The sequence below is a fragment of the Chiloscyllium punctatum genome, chromosome 32 (genome assembly GCF_047496795.1).
Source record: "Chiloscyllium punctatum isolate Juve2018m chromosome 32, sChiPun1.3, whole genome shotgun sequence".
In the NCBI taxonomy this organism is placed as follows: domain Eukaryota; kingdom Metazoa; phylum Chordata; class Chondrichthyes; order Orectolobiformes; family Hemiscylliidae; genus Chiloscyllium; species Chiloscyllium punctatum.
Window position 1 is genome coordinate 61,918,282 of NC_092770.1, and position 18,887 is coordinate 61,937,168.

Genomic DNA, 18,887 nt, shown 5'->3' on the forward strand with positions numbered 1-18,887 from the left:
TTTGGCATTATTCTTAAACAACCGTTGGTTGGGATGGCATTGCTCTGAATGGGTGATAGGGGACATACTGACAGAGTGGTAATGTTACTGGTCCAGTAATCCAGAACCTTGAGACAATACTCTCAAGGCCAATGGAGAAATCTGAATTCAATTTTTAAAAACTGGTGTTAAAAGTTATCCGAATACCTAACAGCGCCCATTGCTGATAGGTGTAAAACCCAAACAGCGTCTCTTAGGGAGAGAAATCTGCCGTCCTTACCTGGCCTGGCCTGCAGATCCACAGCAATGTGGCCGAATCTTTAACTACATTCAAATATGATTGGGGACGAGCAGCAAATACTGGATTTGCATGCACTCCACACACAAGCGGAAAAAAAAGGTACGCTCAGGTCGTATCTAGCCCGTTTCAACACCTGAGTGTTTGAATTGCGCCGACTCTCATTTCCAATATGGCGCCGTTACAAACAGCCTAAACGAAAGGCACGTGCCGAAAAGTCCAGCCGTGGAGGCGGGAAACGCCGCGAGCTCAGGGGCGCGAGGGCCAGGGTGAGTAGGAGGGGAGTCATGGGGCGGGGCGAAGACAGAACAAGAATGAGTGGCAGCCAGCGCGCGAGTGCGCGCGGTGGGTTCGGGGTGACGTCAAGTTGCTCGCGAGCGCGCCGCCGGATTCCGGAGTGGTGGTTGCGCGTGCGCGAACTTTCCGATGTAGTGGGGAGATTGAGTGAGAGCCACCGGGCAAGAACTATGGACGGGGTCCTTGGTCGGCGGCGCCTTCCCCTGTACACGGGGTACCGACCCTCGGTGAGAGGTCTCTTCGGCAACTACGGCTCCTTCTCGCTCGTAGCTTCGCTGCTGTTATGTCTCCCGGCTCCTGGCAGCCTCTCTGGTGAGTAGCGGTCCCCGCTCCGTTGTTCGCTTTAAGATGTAAACCCATTACTTGTACTGGCTTCCCCCACACCTCGCATTTCTTTTTGTGTTCATTTGTACCGCATTTTTGTCTGCTCTTTATTTGCTCTGAGATCCCTTCGTCTGTGTAGCATAAACGATATTGTTTAAAACCCCATGGAGTTTGTTAATTGTCCTGAACAGCAGTGATGTGGCTAGCTGGGTGATCTCCAAAATTTTTTTTCGTTGTTGCTGATCGGGTCGTATTATTTGCACCCGGAGGTTTTATAATGTGGGAGTGGTCAAGATTTTACTTGTAAAGTTTATGGGGTTTAAATTGAGCGTTATAGGTACCGTGTGTGTCCTTTGTGATCTGTTACCAACTCTGCAATATTTGTGCTTATCTTGTGCCCAAAATTGTGGACCTGCCCTGATTACCTTGAATTAAAAATAAAACTATGCCAGTGGTTGGGTGAGTAAATCCACATGACGATGATGTTGCATGAAACCACACATATGTGTGCCAGGGTTGCTTTATCAGTCTTGGCAGATCTCTGTCCGGCTGACTGTAAAATTGGTTTTGGATGACGGGTGGAAAAGATCCAGCTTCTCAGTTTGCTCATTGACTCATGGTGGCGAAGGCAGACGTGTGTATCAGATGAAGGCGAATGGTTTACACTTTCCATAGTGCCAATACTTATTGTCTGGACCATGCCTAAAAAGTGTCACTTGGTTGAGGTAATTGGAGGGCTGTTGACAACAAGCAACACCTTAATCCAACTAGGTCACTGGCTCTTGCCTCTCGAGAGGAGAACGACAATTTGAAACCAAAATGAATGTGAACATTTGTGATGTTTCATTTCTATATGAGGCAAATAATTTTGATCAGCTTACTTGGAAATATCTGCTGTAAGATTTGTTTTTTGCTAGTTTGTTCTACTTGAGGTAGGGAGAGTGGAAAACGTCAACCTGTATTTTTCAGGGGAGCGACTATTCCTATATTTCTTGTTATTTGACAAAGACAAGTAGGAGGCTGAAAGAACATAGCAAGCCAAGCAGCATCATGAGGTGGAGAAGTCTACATTTTGGGTGTAACCTGTCTTCAGGACTGGGGTGGGTGTAAGGGGAACTGCAGATAAAATGGGGGGTGGGCAGGGGAGGGTGGGGTGGTGAGGTAGGGTAATCGAACACAGGTAGAGGGTACGACCTGGTTGATTGATAGGAGGAATGAATCCGCTTGGTCCTTGCAGAAGGCAGAGAGGGGGAGGGGAAAGTGTTCTTCGTGGTGGGGTCTAATTGGAGTTGGCAGAAGTGATTAAGGGTTAAGAACAGGGAATGGAGGTGGTGTGATGGAGAACTGTTTGGATGATGGGGGCAGAAAGCATGTTGTTCAAAATAGGTGAACATCTGGGATTCTTGGGAGTGTAATGTCTCCTCATCCAAACAGATGCGGCAGAGGCCAAGGAATTGGGAAAATGGGATGGAGTTCTTGCAGGATACTGTGTGGGACGATGTGTAGTCCGGGTAGTTATGAGTCTGTGGGTTTATAGTCACCCAGACAGCCCTCCACTGCACCTCCTCCATTCTCTGCTCCATTGTTCTAAACCGCCCCCTCTAAATGCAATAAAGACAGGGTTCACCCTTGTCCTCATCTACCATCCCCACCAGTCTCTGCATCCAACATATCATCCTTAAACATTTCTGCCAATTCCGATTAGATCCCACCACCAAGAACATCTTCCCTTCTCCATCCCTCTCTGTCTTCCCCAAGGTTCCCTTTGCCAATCCTTGGGTTGCGCCAATCTCCTCACCGATACCCCACATAATCCCCTGTAACCATAAAAGATGAAAAACCTGCTGGCACACCACAACCCCCTCCTCACCTCCCTCCAGGGCCCCAAACAATCCTTCCAGGTGAGACAGAGGTTCACTTGCCTTTTCTCCAACCTAGTTTACTGTATTTGGTGCTCCCAATATGGTCCTCAGTACATCAGTGAGACCAAACGTAAACTAAGGACATGTTTCACCAAGCATCTTAACCGGGCCCGCAGGGACTGACCTCACCTCCCAGTCACCACCCACTTCAATTCCCCTTCCCACCCCCTTTCCATCATGACCATCTGTGGCCCCCTCCATTGCCACAGTGAGTCAGACTGCAAAGTGGAGGAACAACACCTCATCTTCCACCTGGGCTGCTTACAGTCTGGAGGACTCAACATTGTGTTGTCTAATTTCAAATAACCTCCCTTTCAATCCCACGAGACTCTTCCCAGCTCCTCTCCCTTTCTTCCACTCCTCTGATCGATCCCTCCTTCCAGCTACCAACTGGATTCATTCCTCCCATTGATCAACCACGTCATACACTCTACCTGTGTTCACCTATCCCTATCTTACATGATGACCTGTCCACCTCCTGAAGTTTGCTGTGTTCTTCTAGCCACCTGCTTGTCCACTTTGGATTCCAGCATTTGCAGTTTTTCAAGTAACAGTCTACTGTTAACTTGACTGCATATGTATAGTGATTTTTTTTTCTCACAAGCAATTCGGGTTGTGATTTATTTTTAAAGTTTATACCCAGTATTATCATTCCTACACCTAACTTCTCTCCAATGATTCCATCTTGGATATACAGAGATTATTTTCCTACCTGCTGATATATGTATAAATGTTGTAGAAATGATGGTTGAACTTAGCTGGGTCTTTTCTGTCACTCAGCACAATTATAAAGTTGTGAAATCAATAGAAAATGTTCACATATAGACTCGGGTGAGTTCCTGATAAAATTGAAGGCTCATTGGATGGAAATAGCAGTGGTATAAACGATAGTATAAACTTTGGTTTTAGCACCATGACAGCAATGGGCAAATTCTGAGTCTCTTTGGAATAATGGGATGTTTGGTCTAAGACTTGAGAGTTTAACAAAATATTGTGTCCATTTGTTTCTCTTCTTATTTTTATATAACATATGAATTGGTCATATGTCAGTTCTTTAGGGCTGATGAGATATTCAGTCTCTTTTAAAAAAAAACAACGGAATAGCAACATTGAATACATGTGGAACAATGAATATAAGTGTTGGGTTGCAATGTTATTACCTAATTGGAGGCTTCAGATATCTTTGCTGTTGTGGGATTTATAAGTATCATGTCCAATTGCAAGATTGGGTTACAGTTATTGAGCTCTCTACCAGGTATCCTGTTTTCAGTAGTGTTAACTGCTGTTTATTTTCTTTAAAGTAAAAGGTAAATTGTAGTTTTATTGATGTGTTCCTTCGCTGTTTTAAAATCATAATATGGAAGATTTATCTATTAAACACAAACCATATCAGAATTTCACTTGTTCTTACCTGAGAGGAAAGCCATCTGTGAAGCTGTTACTTTTGTTCTTTGCCCCCATTCAATAACTGTACCCTTATGTTTCCTTGGTACTGAAAACCCATGCCTCCGCTCACCCAATAGACTATCAATCCATAATTCTTTCTCATTTAATCTAAGAGAATCCCTTCTGAGAATGACCTATTTTGCCATCGAATCTCTTTCCAACCTTCTGAGTAGTTTCCTGCTCTGCACTCTTAACAATGTTATTAATGGTTCTATTTAACTCAGCCCATAAAATTTTGCCTTTCTGTACTGTCATCATTATCATCAGTATTTTTCAAAATGCCTGCCTTCAATCTATTTCTCTTCTGTTCATATACTGTCTTTCTATAGATTGTTTATGACCTAAACAGGGAAAGCTGATGAATAATTTCCAACCTTAAACCTTTGTAAGGTCACCCCTCAGTCTCTGAAGCTCAAGGGAAAATAGCCCCAGCCTATTGAGCCGCTCCCAATAGCTCAAACATTCCAACCAAGGATGTTGGAACCATGGTTAGGGTAAATAGACAAGGTCTGCTCCCTGGGGTCGGGGAGACCAAAACTAGAGGGCATAGATTTAAAGTAAGAGAAAGGAAAGATTTTAAAGGATCTAAGGGGCAATTTTTTCACACAGAGGATGGTGCGTGTATGGAATGACCTGCCAGAGGAAGTGGTGAATGCTGGTACAGTTACAACATTTAAAAGGCATTTGGATGGGTATATGAATAGGAACGCAAAAGGGAGGACTAAAGATGCTGGAGATTAGAATTGAAAGTGTGGTGCTGGAAAAGCACAGCAGGTCAGGCAGCATCCAAGAAGTAGGAGAATTGACGTTTCGGGCAAAAGCCCTTCATCACGACATAGGGTTGAGGGGGAAGTGGGCTAAATGCTGACAAGTGAGATTAGGTTAATGTAGGATATCTGGTCGGCATAGACCAGTTTCCGTGCTGCATGTCTCCATGACTATAAATCCCTTCAAATAGCTTATATGAATCCATTTTGTATAACTTCTTATTTTTCATCTGGCTCTTTTAACCATGCATTCCCTGAATGATCTATCTTCAGTTTTAATAGTTCTTTTTAATAGTTCTCTTACCCCTCCTAACAGTGGCCCCCGAGCTAGTATCGCTGTTTCAATCTTTTATCCTCCTGGCTCCATGTGATTCTATTTGCTTTCCTTGTGGATCCACTCTTGCCCTGCTTCTCATTCCATGATAACATAATATAGGTGATCAGCCTTCGTAAGTACATTGAACGCACTAAGCAAAACTTTCTGCCACTGCTGTCAGGTTGGGGCTTCTGTGACATTGATTATCTCAGTGATGTGCACTTATGAATGATTCAAATTTCAATCAGTTAATTATTGGGAAGACTGAACCCACATTTACAATTAACTTTTACTCTGTTGATATTGATTTCTGTTCTGGTTCTGACCACTGGCAGTTTGTCAGGAAGTGTAAAACCTCACAATCTAAGTAATAATTTATTCCAACTGCAGCATTGCTCACCTCTGCCTCTTGACTACTCCCAGTGTTGCCATAATTCTTACTCTTTTATTGTCACCTTTTTTTGTTTTAATTGATCTATGCCTTTATACCAACCTCTCATTATGACCTCCCTTTAAAATGATCAATTTAGCTACTTGTATTGTTCTTGCACCAGTTTCTGTTGACCCATTTTCCTGTGACCTTGCTGATCTCCACAGGCTACATGATAATTTGCTGAATTTAGCATTTTTGTCCTCTGCTACAAATTTACAATGGCCTTGCTCCATCATACAGATACAATTGTGTTATTGTTTTACATTCTATTTCAAGTGCTATGGTTCTGTGACCCTAGCTAGCTGCACATTGTTTTTCCCTATCACCCTTTCTATTTTTACACCTTTGGTATCCTTAGGCTCACATTTGGGTTGGGGTTAGGGTTCTTCCAGCCTGCTGCCTGTCTACTTAGGCTCACTTTGGCATGCTCTTCCTGAATACCTTTACCCTTTTTTAACACTTTGGCTTCACAGGCCCCAATGAAAAATCAATCTTTTTGATCGCAGTTTTTGTTTAGTCATGGGATTTGGGTGTCACTGGTTAGGCCAGCATTTATTGCCCAGGGACACTATCTTGTTGCTGGAAAGTAATACAAGGAAGCTGACCCAGCGTCAGTGAAGGATTGGTAATATACTTCAAAGTCAAGATAGTGAGTGGTTGAAGACGATTTTATAGGTGGTAGTGTTGTTGAAGGAGATTTGATAAGTTACTGTAGTGCACTTTGTATGCCCATGTTTTGGTGGTGCTAATACAAGCACCATCTGGTTTCCCTGGATGGTGACCAGCTTATTGAGTGGTGTTGGAGCTGCACTGATCCAGCAAGTGGAGAATATTCTGATATAGTATTGACTTGTGTCTTGTGGACAGTTGACAGACTTTGGAATGACATGGTGGTTAGTTATCCATCGCAGAATATCATGACTTTAACTTGCTTTCATAGCCATAGTATTTATATGCCAGGTCTGTTTCGATTTCCGATCAATGGTAAGGTCTGGAATTTTGGAGATTCAGCAAAGAAAGGGTGACTAAATTTAGAACATAGAACATTACAATGCACTGCAGGGCCTTTGGCCCTCAATATTGTGCTGACCTGTGGAACCAATCTGAGGCCCATCTAACCTACACTAGTCTATTTTCATCCATATGTTTATTCAATGACCATTTGACTGTCCTTAAAGTTGGTGAGTCTACTACTGTTTCGGGCAGACTGGTCCACGCCTTTACTACTCTCCGAGTAAAGAAACTAGCTCTGACATCTGTCCTGTATGTATCACCCCCTCAATTTAAAGTTATGCCCCCTCGTGCTAGCTAGCAAAGATGGCTAATCCTTTTTGAAGGAGATAGCCATTGCCCAAAATTTTACCTCAGCTGATGGTGATAAAATAAAATTAGGTACCAGAGTGAAACTTGGGTTAGTACACCACACATTTTATTTTTGCAATTTGTTAATTGGGTGGCACGGTGGCACAGTGGTTAGCACTGCTGCCTCACAGCGCCAGAGACCCGGGTTCAATTCCCACCTCAGGCAACTGACTGTGTGGAGTTTGCACATTCTCCCCGTGTCTGCGTGGGTTTGCTCCGGTTTCCTCCCACAGTCCAAAAATGTGCAGGTTAGGTGAATTGGCCATGCTAAATTGCCCGTAGTGTTAGGTGCAGGGTAAATGTAGGGGAATGGGTGTGGGTGGGTGCGCTTTGGCGGGTCGGTGTGGACTTGTTGGGCCGAAGGGCCTGTTTCCACACTGTAAGTAATCTAATCTAATCTAATTGAGGCGGTCACTCACTGAGCATATTTACAAGAGTTTGCCAATGTACTTTTAACAAAAGGAAGTTTTATTACACACAAAAGGAAAGGAACAAACTTTCACATTTTACAATAACTAACTGAAAGGTTTTATTACACATTAAACTCTTTAATTCTCAATGGTCTTATGATATTCAATCCTCAGTGAAGGGCCACTCTTTTTCAGAGTTTTTGTTCTGTAGGCACTACTATAATCAGTTTCCTTCCACAGACTTTGCATTTATTTGATGCTGTATTCTTTAGTTAATGTGTCTTCATGAGATCCTTAAGCTGCTAATACAGCTCTGTTTCTCCTTTTGCGTGAGTTAAGGGACACATGTTTTCAACAGTTATGCAGGATGTCTTCCACTGAGGCCTTTCAAGCCATCTGTTTCTGGAGTTTTTCCCTTACTAACTTGTAAGCCACTCCAAGGAATTTTCTTCTGCCCTGATTCTGTTATGGAGATTGTTGAACTTCACTGCTGAACGTGCAGGCCTTTATTTTCTCAATGGACTCCTTGCCCAGATCTTGCTGCATTTGGACATGGGTGTTTGAGAAGTGGCAAGCGGCACTGAATGTTGTGCAATCATCAATGAACATCCTATTTTATGATGGAGGGAAGTTTATTGATGAAGTACATGAAGATAATTGGGCCTTGGGCAAACACTGAAGAACCTAGTAATGATGGCCTGGAGCTGAAATGACTGACCTTCAACAACCACAACCATCTATCTTCTAGATATGACTCAAATAATTGAGACAGCTCCCCGCTTTCCATTTATTCTTGTTTTACTAAGGCAAGTTGATGTTGTATTTGGTCAAATGCTGACTTGATGTTAAGGTCACTTACTATCACCACACCTATGGAGTCCAGCATTTTTGTCCATGTTTGGACCAAGATTGTGATAGGTGAGGAGTTGAGTGATCTTGGTGAGATCCAATCTGAGCATCAGTGAGCAGGTTGTTGCTGAACAACTGCAGCGTAATAGCACTATTAATGGTACCTTCCATCATTTACTGATGATTGACAGTACACTGAAATGATAATTAGATTGGTGTGGGGAGAGAGTGGGCAGACGGTCAGTCATTTGGAGATGGTGCTTGGGCTCCCATCAATGTCCAGGACTGTTCTTGACAGCATTTCTGTCAGCCAAGTTCATTTTTAATCATTGTAATCAAAAGACACGATCAGTGTTGAATCACCTCTTTGATATAATGTTTCTATCATGACCTTGACATTTTCTTCAGACAATCCGAAATTCGGACAATTGATATTCAGATAATTGAGGTTTCTCTGTATTACATGGATACTACTTTTGAGTGACTGAAATTTATGCCCATCAAAATTTGAACTGTATCATTGGAAGCCCAGTTGATCTCTAAATGCATAAAGTAAAAGACATGACGTACTTTAGTAATTACCGGATAAAGAGAATAGAAATGAACATGAATTAGTAATTATACTGTCCGCCTTTTTTTTTGTTGTTGTCTCTTTTATTTAAAAAAAACTGACCTTGGCATGGCAATACCATCATCAGTGCAGCTGAGGGCTAGACTGGAATCCTAGAACGGAGCGGGACAGCTGGCAGACCGGAATCCTGGAACGGGGAGGGATGCCTAAAAGAATGGAGCAGGACGGCTGTCAGACTGGAGTCCCAGAACAGAATGGAACAGCTTTACAAAAAGTGAATATGAATTGTACTAATTATAGTGCCCGTTCAATAATGAACTTAAGAACTCTGAAGTCTCACATCTGTGAGAATTATGTGAAGAACTAGGGTCGACTTTTACATGAGATATATGGAAAATTCCAGATATTTGGCCAAAGATATAGATCGACTTTTACTCGAGTAAGCTGTATATGGTATAAAGCGGGAGCAGGAGGTACTTGGTGTGGAAAGAGCTGTGAGACTGATCAGTCAGTTAAAATAACTAGGGAAAGGTGTCTTGAGTTATACTTCACCAACAAATGTGGATCCAACTTCACATCAGGCTGTTGCTTGCCTTACTTTTCCAAACTCCGAATGTATTCCTAACCTGATTAGTGAATAACATGCACATTTACCTTTGGAGATTTTCAGTTTGAACTTCCAAGCCAGCAACTTCTCAACTGAAGCATTCACGTGCAGCGCAGGACTTCATGCGGGTAGGAGCAGACTGGATTGGCGTTGAAACCACCTATCTTTCAATATTGTGGGCGGCACGGTCGCAGAGTGGTTAGCACTGCTGCCTCACAGAGCCAGAGACCCGGGTTCAATTCCCACCTCAGGTGACTGACTGTGTGGAGTTTGCACATTCTCCCTGTATCTGCGTGGGTTTCCTCTGGGTGCTCCGGTTTCCTCCCACAGTCCAAAAATGTGCAGGTTGGGTGAATTGACCATGCTAAATTGCCTGTAGTGTTCGGGACAGGGGTGAATGTAGGGGAATGGGTCTGGGTGGGTTGCGCTTCGGCGGGTCGGTATGGACTTGTTGGGCCGAAGGACCTGTTTCCACACTGTAAGTAATCTAATCTAATCATTTAAAGCTCCTGAACCCACATTCATAGCTCCCAAGTAAACATAATTGCCTTAGTTAAACATAATTGCCTTTTTTAAGTGGGTGAGGAATTACTTTGCCAGGTGGGTCAGGGTTCTGGTGCCTTCTAAATGGGCAGGATAGGGTGGCAGAAGAGTGGGTGGATGTTTATGGCAGATCGGGTGGGTTGGCTATTGGAGATGGCCTATGTTTTTCTGGAGTATATTTGTTGTGATCTTGAGGAATGTGTCGAGCACAAATTGTGCCTCTACAAGTCAAGGATTGGCTTATGTTTGTGAGATGGGGGATGTTATCTGCCAATAATGTCTAATGGAATGCCTCAGATTGAATAGAATGAGGAAACAGATCTTGGATATAATAGTTTTTAGTTGGGTTGTGATTTTGTTATATAAACGTGTAGAGTGAGATCTGACTTTTTTGAGTGGTAAACTGAAATAAAACTCACTGGGAACGTGTCAGAAGACGTAAACTGTAAACAACAGAGGATTGAATCTTGGGGAAGCAGGGATTGGCTTTCTGGCTTCATACTTGTGTCCATTTTCCAGTAATGTGCCAACTGTTTTTCTTGCCCCAAAATATCCTTCCAATAAACTTTTTAATTGGTGTAGTGACAATAACTGTGACTCTAAGCTACTCTGACACACTTAGCTGCAGCATCTTCCAACAAACTGGTCAATGCATTATTGGGGTTGCTATCTGCGTGACTTGTGTCAGAGCCTATTAATGCTGAAATTAAATTTCGTGTGTTTTTTGAAAATTTTACACATTTTCTGGATTCCAGTGCTCTTCTCTGTAAAGACAGAAAAGTTAATTCCCTGAAGCCCCTCCTTGCTGATTGCAAGCAAGATTTTTAGAGTTCTACTCTGTAGCATCTATTGTTTAATTTGTAAAATAGAACTGCATATGGTATATTTGAACTGCATATTTGAACAGTTATAGCTCAGTAAGTCAGTCAGTCACTGGATGCTCAGACTATAATGGGGTTTCTGCTATCCATGATTCTTCCTCAAAACATTGGAATGTAGTGCCATAAGCTAGTGTAAGTTTAAAAAAAATTCCTAGTTTAAGAACACATGCTTTGTAGCTGCTGTAAAAAGAAACTTACTTGTGTATCTACTGTCAGGAACAGAGCATTCTTCCAGCTTTCTGTCCTGCCCTGTACTATCTGTGGAGGTGTTGGCTGGTGAAGTCTATACTATGTGTTGCAGCTCAAAAGTGCATATGTAACATTTTATGTTTTCCTTCCTTTTAAATTGAGAGAATTTTAGAACTTTGTTGTCTTGAAGAGGAATCAAGAGGAAATAAATGAGCTTTGATTTCTTAATGGCTAATATCATATCTACAGAGCTGCACAGCTATCTGTACTCCCACAAACTGATAATTTTTAATCGTGAGGTACTCTCCCTGTTGTCTGAATTCTCTGTTGTCCAGTTGGTCTTCAATTAGCTTTTTAATTAATATTTTGAGACGTTTAACTTTTTTAAAATTTTCAGTTGGTATTTTATAGGCTTATAGTTTATAGTCTGCCACTGTTACTGTGTTCTGAATTTGGATCCATCAAAGTCTTTTAATTGATCAGCTATTACTAATGTTATCTTCTTTACATGCAAAACTGGGCATGGATATTGTGGAATTGAATAACGCAATCGATATTTATTACAACTATTATTTACCAACACCACATTAGCATTACAACTACTGTCTGCCCGAGGAATATTCAGCTATTATGTTACAACAGAGGAACATGAACTGAGGTAAGATTGTTATTTGTTCAGGTGATACAGTGATGATGTCTTGAGTACAGTCTCTTAAAGGCGTAATAACATACTGGCTGAGACATATTGCAACAGGATATTCTGGGAATTATGGATGGGGGATGGTAGGGTGGTGTTGGAAGTGTTGAGACCATCTTTTTTTGTATTGGTTTTTGGTTTGGGACTGAGTTGCAGTTGAGAATTGAATTTTGAACAGTGAATAGCAGCTCATTGTAAATAAAGGAGAGGACAAAATACAGATGTTTGCTCTTGGGAACTGGCCTGGTTAAATTACTGCTCCAGGAAGACCACAGATAAACCAATGCCGAGATGTTATGCTCTGGCAGCTGGTTAGATGTTGAATTGGTCAATGAAAGGACGACCAGTGCTGATCAGAATATTGACAAAGATATAGAAACCATAAAGTGAACTGGTTTTGACTGCATTTTTGGGCATAAGTCAGACTGCTGCTTTTGAAGTTGCAGGACTTCGTTATTTTTTGGTTTTGCTCTGTTATTGACTTGTTGAAAGCCCTGAGAAACTAATCCCATCCATAAGAAATCAGAAAGGTGCCTGGAGGTCTGCAGAAGCTGTTTGCATTGACCAGCGACTTTGGAATTCAAGCAAGATATAGTCTTAACTGCCTGTAATATAACACATTGGATTTTATGAAAGCTTGGTATTCAGTATTGAAATGGTTATCGAATGCTGAAAAATGTGTTGCTGGAAAAATGCAGCAAGTCAGGCAGCATCCAAGGAGCAGGAGAATTGATGTTTCGGGCATAAGCCCTTCTTCCTGAAGAAAGGCTTATGCCCGTAACGTCGATTTTCCCCTGCTCCTTGGATGCTGCCTGATCTACTGCGCTTTTCCAACAACACATTTTTCAGCTCTGATCTCCAGCATCTGCATTCCTCACTTTTTCCCATGGTTATCGAATGGGCAATTTATAAGGCTTTTGTTTACGAAAGAATCATCCCTTAACTGTCTTTCAAAGTGTGAGAGTGGGTATTGATAATTAAAGAAGTTTGGGCCTAGATAATAGAACTGAATTAGATTGCCTTGTAGTTCATATATTTTCTATTAAAGTTACATTAATAATAACTTAGAGATGCACAGAAGCAGACCCTTCGGTTCAACTTGTCCATGCCGACCAGATATCCAAACCCAATCTAGTCCCACCTGCCAGCACCTGACCAATATCCCTCCAAATCCTTCATATTCATATACCCATCCAGATGCCTTTTAACTGTTGCAATTGTACTAGCCTCCACCACTTCCTCTGGCAGCGCATTCCACACACATACCACTCTCTGCGTGAAAATGTTGCCCCTCAGGTCTTTTATATATCTTTCCCCTCTCACCCTAAACCTATGTCCCTGAGTTCTGAGGTAACCTTCTTTGCTGTCCACTACACCTCCAATTTTGGTGTCATCTGCAAACTTACTAACTATATTTCTTGTGCTCACATCCAAATCATTTATATAAATGACGAAAAAAAGTGGATCCAACACCGATCCTTGTGGTGCTCCACTGGTCACATGTGTCCAGTCTGAAAAACATTCCTCCACCACCACCCTCTGTCTTCTACCTTTTGAGCCAGTTCTGTATCCAAATAGCTACTCTCCCTGTATTCCGCGAGCTCTAACCTTGCTAATGAGTCTCCATGGGAAACCTTGTCAAATGCTTCACTGAAGTCCATATAGATCACATCCACCGCTCTGCCCTCATCAATCGTCTTTGTTAATTCTTCAAAAAAAAACTCAATCAAGTTCGTGAGACATGATTTCCCACACAGAGAGCAGTGTTGACTATCCCTAATCAGCCCTTGCCTTTCCAAATACATGTACATCCTGTCCTTCAGGATTCCCTCCAACAACTTGCCCAGCAGCGACGTCAGGCTCACTGGTCTTTAGTTCCCTGGCTTGTCCTTACCACCCTTCTTAAACAGTTGCACCATGTTAGCCAATCTCCAGTCTTCCGGCACCTCACCTGTGACTGTTGATGATACAAATGTGTCAGCAAGGGGGCCAGCAATCACTTCTCATGCTTCCCACAGAGTTCTAGTGTACACCTGATCAGGTCCTAGGGATTTATCCACTCCTATGTGTTTCAAGACATCCAGCACATTGTCCTCTGTAAAATGGGCATTTTTCAAGATATCACCATCTATTTCCCTACATTCTATACCTTACATGTCCTTTTCCACAGTAAACACTAATGCAAAATGCTCATTTTGTATTTTTCCCCCATCTCCTGCGGTTCCACACAAAGGCACCCTTGCTGATCCTTGAGGGGCCCTATTCTCCCCCAAGTTATTCTTATGTCCTTTAATGCATTTGTAAAAACCCTTTGGATTCTCTTTAACCCACTTTGCCAAAGCTATCTCATGTCTCCTTTTTGCCCTCCTGATTTTCCTCTTATGTATACTCCAATACTCTTCTAAGGATTCAGTTGATCTATCTTGTCTATACCTGACATATGCTTCCTTTTTCTTAACCAAACCCTCAATTTCTTTCGTCATCCAGGATTCCCTGTACCTACCAGCCTTTCCTTTCCTCCTAATTGGAATATACTGTCTCTGGACTTTCGTTATCTCATTTTTGAAGGTGTCCCATCTTCCAGCATTTCCTTTACCTGCAAACATCTGCCCCCAATCAACTTGGAACATTTTTGCCTAATATCATCAAAATTGGCCTTCCTCCAATTTAAAACTTCAACTTTTAGATCTGGTCTATCCTTTTCCATCGCTATTTTAAAACTAATAGAATTATGGCACTAGCCCCAAAGTGTTCCCCCACTGACATCTCAGTCACCTGCTCTGCCTTATTTCCCAAGAGTAAGTCAAGATTTGCACCCTCTCTAGTAGGTACATCCATGTATTGAATCAGAAAATTTTCTTGGGCGGCACGGTGGCTCAGTGGTTAGCACTGCTGCCTCTCAGCACCAGGGTCCCAGGTTTGATTCCAGCCTCCGGTGAATGTCTGTGTGGAGTTTGCACATTCTCCCTGTGTCTGCATGGGTTTCCTTCAGATACTCTAGTTTCCTCTCACAGTCCAAAGATGTGCAGGTCAGGTGAATTGGCCATGCTAAATTGTCCATAGTGCTAGGTGCATTAGTCAGAGGGAAATGGGTCTGGGTGGGTTGCTCTTTTGGAGGGTTTGTGTGGACTGGTTGGGCCGAAGGGCCTGTTTTCACACTATAGGGAAACTAAACTAAACTTAACAAATTCTTCCCCGTCAAAACCTTTAACACTATGGCAGTCCCAGTCTATGTTAGGAAAGTTAAAATCCCTGACCATAACCACCCTATTATTCTTTTTGATAACAGAGATCTCCTTACAAATGTGTTTCTCAATTTTCCTCTGACTGTTAGGGGATCTATAATACAATCCCAATGAGGTGATCATCCCTTTCTTATTTTTCAGTTCAACCCAAATAACTTTGTTTAAATTATAAATGTATCCAATATTGGTTATTTACAAAGACTGGATGGGAACAGTTGAGCAATTTTAAGGGTTATTGAATGTTTAAAGTTTCACTGTTGTAGATCCAGTATTAGTGAGCCTGATTTGGACTGGGTTAAATTCCTGTATCATAACAAAAGAGTTGGCTGAAGTCCAGGTTGGTCAGTTATATTTGTGATGGATGCTGGAGATACGATTGGGTGTCTGTGGGGTGTTGGATTAAATAATGATGATGTTTTCAAGACCCTCAGGTGATGACAGCACACTATCCATCAAGGCTAATACTTAATATAAGGCAGGCTAACAAGATGTGGTTATGGTACTTGCGTAAAAATATATGAATGTGTTTTGTCATCGAGAAATAACACTCTACAATCTGTGTCACAACAAATGCAAAATCAATTTCTTTCACACTTTTCTCAGATTAGTTCTTGTTTTTATTTATTTTCCATACCCATTTCTTAACAATGAAACGTTTGCATTTATTTTGTGCGTTTCACAGTCTCAAGGTGATCCATATATGCTTTACAAACAATTAAGTGAGAGCGCATTACAGCTGAACCCTGGTAGATATTTTCATACCGTAGTAAAAGATGTCTTGAAAGTAAGCTTAGTATAAAGGTACAGAATATAATTTGAAATAACTTTTCCAAGAGTGTCTACAAAATTAAAATTTACATTCTAAAATATCTGTCTCAATTCTGTTTCATAAGGTCAGTCATGTTCCCTCTGCCTGCCCCCATTGTTGTTTCTTGATGGCAATCTGCATTCATGTAAAGGATGGTTTAAATGGGCTTTGTAATGTCTTGTGTTTTCAGCCAAGCCAACTGATGGATAATGCAGTCACAGGTTCCGCTTTTGGCACCTTAGTAGTATGTTGCTGGCTCCTATGTCACCTGTAAGCTATTGCGTCATTGGATGGGAACTCTGTCTCTTCAGTTGCTGTATTTAGGTGATGGCCTAGCAGTATTATCACTATATTGTTAATCCAGAGAACCAGGTGATGCTCTGGGTACCTGTTCAAATCCCTCAGATGGTGGAATTTAATTCCAGATTTTTATTGAATTCAAGAGTCTAACGATGACCGCAAAACCATTGTTAATTGTCAGGAAAAACCCATCTAGTTCATTAATGTCCTATGGGAAAGGAAGAAGCCATCCTTACCTGGTTTGCCTTACATGCCAGACCCACAGCAATGTGATTAACTCTTAACTACCCTCTGGGGTATAGTAGTTAAATAAATACTGGACTGGCCAGCGAAACCGTCAAAAAAAAACCTTCTGTGCTTGGGCCTTCTTCATTGGTCTTGAAGTAGGTGTTGCTTCTAACCTTTGCAGTACAAAAGCGTAATACACAACCAAATGTAGGTTGGTGTCACTGGCTTGATGAGCTCTCCATCTAGACCTTTTACTGTTTCTGATTGTGCACATAAATGGTGTCACCTTGTTGTCTGCCTCAAACCATCTTTGCTGTGAAGACTTCAGTGCATCAGTGTCATGGCAGATCTTAGTTTACGATTGCCCAGATAGTTTCTTAACTCTTGTTGATCCCAACTTTAGAGATCTTGTAACATCACCTCTTCTCCATCATATTAATATTGTACTGTAGCACACTGATCAAATGGCTGATTAGTTCCAAATAGAATTGAATCCTGATAAGTGAGAGATGCACTTGGGTAGGACAAGCAAGGAAAGGGAATACATGATGCACGATAGAACTTTGGGAACTACCAATGATCAGAGGGATGTTGTTATGCGTGTCTATCATTCCCTTAAGGTAGCAGGATGGGTGGATACAGTGGTCAAGGCAGCATATGGGATATTTGCCTTCATTAGCCAAGTCTTAGAGTTTAAGAGCAGGGAGGTGATGATGGAACGACATACAGTTTTGGTCAGGTCACAACTATATGCAGTTCTGGAGTCCCCATTATAGGAGGGGGTGATTGCATTAAAGAGGGTGCAGAGGAGAGTTGTGAGGATGTTGCCTGGGCTGGTGAGTTTTAGTTGTGAAGAGAGATTGGATAGACTGGGGTTATATTCCTTAAAGCAGAGGTGACATTGGTTGAAATATGAGGGGCACAGTCTGGATAGATGAGAAGAAACATTTCCCCTTATTGGAGGCATTAATGATCAGGGACTCAGATCAAAGGTAAGGCATGGGGAATTTAGAGGTAATGTGAGAGAAGTATTGTTCACTGAGATGGTAGTGGGAATCTGAAACTCAATACTTGTAACGTTGGTAGAAGCAGAGACCTTCATAACATTTACGAAGTATCTAGATGTGTATTTGCAGTGCCAAGGCATACATGGGTATATAGCAAGTGCTCGAAAATGTGATTAGAATACTCAGGTTTTTGTTTGGTGCAGACTCGATGGGCCAAAGGGCCTAAATCCTATGCTGTAGATCTCTAGGATTCTAAAACAGATTTGATTCAAATTCCCTAATCCAGGCCTGTTTGTACAAAAGTTGGAGGTTAATTGTCATTAATTAAGTGATAATTGCTATGCATCGCTGTCAAGTTAATGTTTAGAAACTGAAAGAACTGCGGATGCTGGAAGTCAGAGACAAAAATAGAAATTGCAGGCAAAGCTCAGCAGGTCTGGCAGCAACTGTGGAGAGAAATCAGTGTTAATGTTTCTGGTCGAGTGCCCCTCCTCAACGTCTAGGTTGAGTTATTGATTTTGATTATGTGCAAATAATAGGTTCCAATTTTTTACTTCGCGTTTCTCTCAAAAATTTGGGAGTTACGATATCTCCTACAAAGTAGGCAAATAGTCATGTAAAGATGAACTTTGATATTGAGCCAGCACTTTTGAGTGAGTCATTTAATTTGGCATTTTACCACTATCTCAACAAGTGCCGACCTGTAGTCACCAAGCAAAGAAGGAATTTACTACTTTTTTCCATCTTGAAATATCGAGTACTTTTGAGGTGTAGTCAGTATTGTGATATAGCAAAATGTGACAGGCAGTTTGTGAACAAAAAGGTAAATGACCATTTACATCTATTGTGTTGTTTCTATTGAGATAGGATGTTAGTAAATTTCAGGATGTTGTCCTGGATGTTAGTAAATTTCATAAAATCCCTACAGTGTGGAAACAGGACACTTGGCTAAACAGGTGCACACTGACCCTCCAAAGAGTAACCCACTCAGACCCATTCCCCTACCCTATTATTCTAAATGTCCCCTGACTAATGCATCCAACTTACATGTCCCTGCACATTATGGGCAATTTAGCATGGCCAATATATCTAACCTGCACATCTTTAGATCTTGGGAGGAAACCGGAGCACCCAGAGTAAACTGACGCAGACTCTGGGAGAATGTGCAAACCCAAATCCTTCTGTGGAGAAAGTGAGGACTGCAGATGCTGGAGATCAGAGTCGAGAGTAGGCTGCTGGAAAAGCACAGCAGGTCAGGCAGCATCCAAGGAGCAGGAGAATTGATGTTTCGGGCAAGAGTCCTAGAGAAATTTCAATTCTCCTGCTCCTCGGATGCTGCCTGACCTTCTGTGCTTTTCCAGCATCCCACTCTCTACCCATATCCTTCTCAACCTTTCTATTCATATCC

General features: G+C 41.9%; 1 protein-coding gene across 4 annotated transcripts in view; it reads left to right on the forward strand.

Annotated features, from left to right (window-relative positions):
• Positions 1-698: 698 nt before the first annotated feature.
• LOC140458223 (UPF0606 protein KIAA1549) overlaps positions 699-18,887 on the forward strand; it is a 263,349-nt gene continuing 245,160 nt past the window's right edge. For all 4 annotated transcript variants that reach the window (XR_011953457.1, XR_011953458.1, XM_072552494.1 and 1 more), the window contains exon 1: positions 699-886. Coding sequence is in view for 2 of the 4 variants with exons in the window: in XM_072552494.1 (XP_072408595.1) it covers positions 745-886 (142 nt within the window). In the remaining 2 variants the exon portion in view is untranslated. The remainder of the gene's footprint in view (positions 887-18,887) is intronic.